This window comes from Clytia hemisphaerica, unplaced genomic scaffold (assembly GCF_902728285.1).
Source record: "Clytia hemisphaerica strain Z4C2 unplaced genomic scaffold, Clytia hemisphaerica genome assembly, whole genome shotgun sequence".
Classification (NCBI taxonomy): Eukaryota; Metazoa; Cnidaria; class Hydrozoa; order Leptothecata; family Clytiidae; genus Clytia; species Clytia hemisphaerica.
Genome location: NW_027103900.1, coordinates 1,413,727 through 1,420,408, shown reverse-complemented (window position 1 = coordinate 1,420,408; position 6,682 = coordinate 1,413,727). Strand labels below are relative to the sequence as shown.

The 6,682-nt window shown below is 35.0% G+C and overlaps 2 protein-coding genes across 2 annotated transcripts; both read left to right on the top strand.

The window, feature by feature from the left end:
• The first annotated feature begins 1,513 nt into the window (after positions 1-1,513).
• LOC136808877 (uncharacterized) lies at positions 1,514-2,372 on the top strand. The gene is made up of 2 exons (XM_067065437.1): positions 1,514-2,000; positions 2,224-2,372. The coding sequence occupies exons 1-2, from the start codon at positions 1,604-1,606 to the stop codon at positions 2,289-2,291; spliced, it is 465 nt and encodes a 154-aa protein (XP_066921538.1). The 5' UTR covers positions 1,514-1,603; the 3' UTR covers positions 2,292-2,372.
• Positions 2,373-2,628: 256 nt separating this feature from the next.
• On the top strand, positions 2,629-6,414 carry LOC136808875 (uncharacterized). Its single transcript, XM_067065435.1, has 3 exons — positions 2,629-3,118; positions 5,573-5,744; positions 6,275-6,414. Exons 1-3 carry the CDS (start codon positions 2,957-2,959, stop codon positions 6,340-6,342), a joined length of 402 nt encoding a protein of 133 aa, XP_066921536.1. The 5' UTR covers positions 2,629-2,956; the 3' UTR covers positions 6,343-6,414.
• The last annotated feature ends 268 nt before the right edge of the window (positions 6,415-6,682 follow it).

Sequence of the window (6,682 nt, the reverse complement as noted above, 5' to 3'; positions counted from 1 at the left end):
CTTTGGTGACGACCCGTACGGGCAGCCCCGCAACCGTAGCCGTAGAATATCTCCGATACATACGCTACTTTTGAGGTCGACGGAGTGAATAAACGATTTAGAACAACCCGCATCATGACCCGCAAAATCAAGTACGGTAAAAGTGCTGATTTCCCATTAATTCTGATTCAATCAGGGCCTACAATCGGTGCCGTAATATTTGACACAAAAGGGGATTCCCTCCAAATTTTAAAAATGACTAAAAGTGATTTTTAAGTACTTTAAAGTATGGTTGGAAAGTAAAGCTTTAAGTCTGAGTTTTAAAATGAGACTTTAGGATCTCAGGATTCAAAAGTTCAAAAATGTTCCAATAAGGCTGAGAATATAGCCTGGAAGCTTCTGAACCTCTCCTAAATAGAAAAATCAAATAAAGCAAAGGAAAAATATTACTGAGATTGTAATTCACAACCGAGGTTTAAATTCTGAAAAACGTTAAATACCCAAAATTGTCAATATATTTCGGCAGGAATGGTACCTTAAGGGAACTTTTAGTGGTAAATAATTTTTGTGGTTAAAAAAAAATTCAGTTTTCATGGGAATTAATTTTCGCAGTTTTGCCCTATTTCAGACACATTTCTTTCATTTTGCTAGGGATTTTTCAAATATTTTTTTATGGAAAATGGCCAAATTTGTAATTCGTGGGTTCCAAATTTCGCTGTTTTCCGAAAAACCGAGCAAAAAATAGGTAGACAAATCTAAATCTAAACGTCTCCGTTGCAGAAAAACACAATACATAAGCTCACTATTAAGTAGACGAGGCGGAGATACAAGATTGCCAATGTATCCATAAAGACAATGATGTATTGATATGCGTTTTTGTTGTCGTAGCTGAAGAGAAAGGGTTTTGATTTCAGGGATATCTTATTAAAGGCTTATATCTCCGGATCTAGAAGGAGTTAGAAGCCCGTTTATAGTCCGTTGGATAGCTGCGCGGACCTGCCTGAATGATAGAAAAGTACCCAGTGGTAAAAATTCAAATTAATTCGCTGGAGGACAGAATCAAGTATATCAGGACCAAATTCGGAGGTTCTTGGATCACTCAAAAATGGTAAAAAAACGGTCTTAAAAAAGTGGATTTTTGTCAAATTTTTGCATTTTTTGACTTTTTAGTTTAAAATCTCGCTGAAAAGACTCACTTTTGATTTTTTTTGCTTGAACATAAAGCACAATCCAATTCCTACGAGTTAGACCAAAAATGGCGATTTCAAACTGGGCATTACAAGAGGGCTTCGCCCTCCTACATAGCCCATGTCTGATATATGCGACATTGGCACTTAAAGGGTTAATAAAATAGAATTACACAGTATCTCAAAATTAATTTTCAAATTTTAACGAATTTAGAAATTACTGAAATGCCATAACGAAAGTGAAAGTAAAAAAATACGTTGTGCTCATTCTGGGCATGATTTCTTTGTGTTTGATTTGTTTATATAAAACGAGTTTGCCGGATTTGAAAATTAAAAATGGCAGACAAGGTAATAAACGGACTCTACGTTTTGCTTATAGAGTTTTGATTAGGCGAGTTAATAACTCTCTTAAAGGTTTTCTTTACAAATTTGAAAATATGATGCAAATATCAAACGTTTTACTTTTAAATCTACTTCTCATTATACTTCCAACAAACACTGAAGCTTCGAAAGGAAATACTGACAAGCCTAATAGAGTTGATAAAGAACATTATAACAAGATGTACGGATCCAGGCTACAACGTAAAGACATAGACTATCTCAAGCCCGGTGGTAGCCCGTGGCCTTGGTACGAACAGGCTAAAATACAACACGGCGATGACAAATTACTTCATAAAGAGCAGAAACGCGAACACAAAGACTACCAAGCAGAGTACAAGAAACAATTCAGTGAAAACATGAGAGTTTATCAAGAAACACAACGAGTCAATTTGGAGACTGAACGCGAAGGAGCCATCTTGAATGCAACCAACACGAATGACGCAGCGAAATCAAGTAAATACTGAACATTGGTTGTAGGGTTGAATTTTTCGACTTCTTCATAGAACTCCAGTATCGTTTCTCGCAAAGAATAAAAAATATTTGTCCAACTAAATTATTCTTGGTGGCCCTCGAATTCATTTTGGTAGCTTAAAACTCATCTACCTTTTTTCTATGGACTCAATATCGAGAGTAAAGGAGCGAGTTTAGAAATTCTGTAACATTCTGATTTTTTTAGATCAAAAACGAAGGAGGAAAGAGGAGATTGTCCTTTCAAAGAAAGAATCGAAGCGATTTCTAAAGTGAGGTTTCAGAAACGCATTGAGAATCTTTGATAGATGATTGAAAACGAATTCGGCCAAAAACACTTTTCGAACAATCGAAAATATAGAATGGTAGATTGCTGTAATCAAAATTGTCGAAAATGAAAGTGTTCTGCAAAATACACGCTTTCCATGCATGATTGACCATGAACAAAATAAAACATTAAAAAAACAAAGCATGGTTTGCTAGAAGCCGCTAAAGTTACAGCTGGCTTGGAAATGGATAAGTTTTGCAATCAAGAGATTTTAAACCAATGTTCATGAGCTTTGGAGAATTATTTGTACAGTAGTCTCTCGCTTATTCGAATCTTTCTACAATTCGAACTTATTCCAAGTCCTGGTCAAGGCGAAACCATCTCCATCTTAATAATTTATAATTCGAATCTCTCTGTAATTCGAACAAATATTCCCAGTTCGAGTTCGAATTAGAGAGAGTCAACTGTATTTTTACTGTTAGGGACTGTCTAGGAAAGGCTGTTCGGATTATATTTTCATTATATTTCACTTTTCATTTATGAAGGATCTCTTTGTTTTTCATTCAGTATAGTAAGTTTGATACGATAAACAAATAATCATAAAATGATTTTCTAAACGCTTGCGTTATAAAAATGACCGACTAAATTGTAATGCAATGAGACATATAGCTCGATGGAACGGTTGATTGTTTTGTGTATCATTTTGGTAGCTATGACAACATGGTGCATCGAGCAAGAAGACTGGGATCGCTACTTAGACAACCGTTATAATTACATCAGTCATTTTAGTGAAATGTTGAGAAGAAAATCTGATAACTATGCTGGAAAACGTGATGTGAGTAAAAATACACGTTTTTTTTTTTTAAAGAACGTCAAAACTTTTCGAAGCCTTCGGATGTTCTTAGTTTTTTGGATTTGAAGCCTAAAAATGTTCTTAAAATGTTCTTATTTTCAGCATTTTTTGAGCATTTTGATGTAATTTCTTAAGAAATTGCATGTTTTTAAGTCTCCAAAGCCTTAGTATGTTCTTAGAATGTTCTTAAATTTTTGGGCTCGAAGCCTTATGTTCTTATATAGTTTGTTCTTATAAAAAAAAACGTGTAGATCAACTATCGGTATAAATAAGGGTAAAGGGATTTATAATGACCAATCTTCACCTATTCTTTAAAATTAGAAATTATCACGGACTTAAGGTGGTAGTCTACCGCCAGATTTCAAAAGTCAAAAAATCACATTTTTTGCAATAACTCAAGAACTTCTTTACATTTCGTAATGAAATTTTCAGGAAATGTATATCAACTATTAACATTTCTAAAAATAAAAAAAAAATCTAAAAATAACCAAAGACGGGGGTAAAATCAGCCAGGGGGTAAAGTACTTTATTTTGCTTGTGTCAGGTTTTCTGAATAGTCGGCTTGACCTATGAAGTTAGTCATTTTTTTTTTTTAAATGGCTAATATTTAGAAAAGGTCTGGAATGAGTGAAAAAAAAAATTGAAATTTTTTTCCAGGGGGTAAGAAACTGAAAAAAACGCTTTTTTGAGATTAAAAATCAGGAAACCAATTTTAAAACTTTTTAATCCATTCATTCAGTACACAATCATGGAAGGAAACTTCCCTGAAAATTTCAAGTCTGTAGCTACTCTCAATCCTAAGATATTTCTGACAAGGTGAATGCAAACCCCCGGAAACGCGTTTTGAGAAAATCAAAGAAAAAGGCAAAAGTCTGCAAAAATGGGTATTATTTTAAGTTGGAAAGCTCTTTTCAAAAAATTTCTTCACTGAATACTCATCCAACCAGTCAGTTTCAAAAGTTAAAGTAAAACATTTCACAAAATTGATAAAATATCCAAAAATCAACAAAACATGTTGCGCTAAAGTCATGTATACATAGCAAAGTTTGCGGTAATCTTGCGATAACATCAAATTTGGGTGAAACAGCCACATAAGTGTGTCAAAATGTTCATTGAAAGTCCAGCATAACTCTCTGTAGGCATGAAAACTTTTTGTGTGCATATTTTTATTCACATAGACTAGATGACAAAGAGCAATGAGCTGGCTTCTTGACCGAAGGAAGGCTGTTATGAGTGGCGGGTGTCAGATGAGAATGTGCGTCTCCAGAAGTTAGGTCCAGTTCATTATAATGCACATTTCCATCTCTGTTACATCATGTTGTGCTTGGAAATATCTCAGTTGCATTTAAATCCACTACAAAACATTATGTGAGCCACCAAAAAGCACACACCGCCTCTCACCGCCTATATGCTCATCAAAACAAAATGGCGGCAACTTAAATGTTTTTCGTAGAAATCCAGCAACATAACCAATGTACAGCAACTTTATGGCTTCTGTAGAGTCTATTCTTCATTTAAACAAATCATTTCCATCAAAGAAATAAGTTTTGATCTAAAACCTGCCAAGAAATCTGCAGAATCATGCTAACAGCTTGCTTTTCAGCTTGTTTTGATGTGTTACACTACTGAAGCTACCATCTTTAATTTAAGGATGACGTAATGCCACGGAAAATAATATTTTGACGCTCGAAAAGGGCGTAAAAAGAGCTTTCTTTTGGCGTATCACATTGCTATGTTTCGGCCGAGATTGAAAAAATAAGTCCTTAGCAACGGGATTTTTTCCGTTGCTAGGGCGATTTTTCAAGCACCCAGCAGGACAAAAATGCTCACTGCGACCTGAAAAATAAAGATATCTCTCTGAAATTTCCAGGAGATGTTCAGAAAGACCTAAGGATCTCAAAACACCCAAAAACCAAAATTCGACAATTTTTTCGATGATTTTCAATTTCTCGGTAGACTACCACCTTAAACTTTGTGAAAACTTTTACTGCTCGACCAAAACATCCTAAACTGTTAATAGTTATAAAAAAGGCGAAAAATGAGGGTATTGATTTTTTTTGAAAAGTAATGTTTTAGCATTTAGAACATAACTTCTGATCTAGTTGAAAAAAATTGACAAATGACCCCTCATAATCTAAGTTTATCCTTTCTTTTTCTAATGCAAAATAATAAATTCTTTAACAGTCGATAGTCCTCGAGAAAATTAACTTCAAAGAGGGGGACTTTTTTCTGGAGCACCCGGTAGTTTTAGTGATAAGCAAAGGTTTTCAAAACTTTTATTCAGGTGAGCGAACTGAGTAAGTACTACATTGTAAGAACATCAAACGTAAACTATAAGTGCTAATCTTTAACACAAATTGCTACCTTCGGCTTAGGGTAAAATTAGCTGGTATTATATCACCAACGCTTCAACTCATGTTAGAATATTTCGAATAGGAATATCAGAATTGGTTGGTGAATTACCGTGAGACGGAACGTGAGGACCAGAGAACACACACGGAACACGACGATGAAAAAGTGGAACAGACGCACGAAAATCACGAAGTCATGCGTGAACGACAACGTGAACACAGTCATAATATGGGACGACATATGATCGAGAAGAGAAGTAAGATCCATAGATTTATAAAGCCCGAATGGCTAGATGTCGTGCTTTGGCTGAAAAGTGTGCCGAGGTTAGGTCTACCTTGTCACCACGTGCCGCTGGTCGATAACAGGGTCCCAAATTTAATAATTTGGCAGCGACACGTCCCATTCGGCTGTCAAGTTCAGTGCCCCCCCCCCGGACCTTTGTGCACTTCAAAACTTGCCACAGCAAACACAGAGCTTTTATAGAATACAGTGTGTTCCATAAAAGATTCCTCTCTAATTGATAATTTCGGCGAGTTTTTCATGAGATACTCTGTAGAAAAGGATTCCTATGAAATTATATCCCTAGGAATCAACAGTCAATGAGTACATATCCCTAAAAATTCTCTGAACCTAATTTTGTAACTAATTATAACTTTTTTTCACCAATATACTTTTGTCGTTTCCACAACCATAATAAAAATTGAGGTAATAATGGGAGGAGAGGGCAATAACGAACCATTGAACCCAACTGTCCTGCCAAAAAAATAATTCACTTTTATTTTTCAGCTCTGGAAAGTATAATTCGAACAAAGAAGAAAGCAAACCAATTTCTCAAGTACCGAAGAAGGATTTGAACACAAAATGTAGTCGAAATAAAGAAGTCTAAAGTTCAAAAGAAGTGGACCATGATAGTACCTCATATGTCAACATGTAACAAGATAATTGAGACCTTTCTGGAGAGCTTGATTATACTCTGTTAAGCATTGATGCAGAAATGCCATTAGCATCTTAATTAAAACTTGAACCTTTTTTATTGTAAACGAGGTCAAATTGCATCATATCACAAAATTGGACAAGTATCAGATTTTCTGAAGACATTAAAATTACCTGGAATGCATAATGTATAAATTGTGCTGAAAAGAAGAAAGAAAAAATCTAACCATTTAACGTCTTTATATTGTACATGCTTTGTTT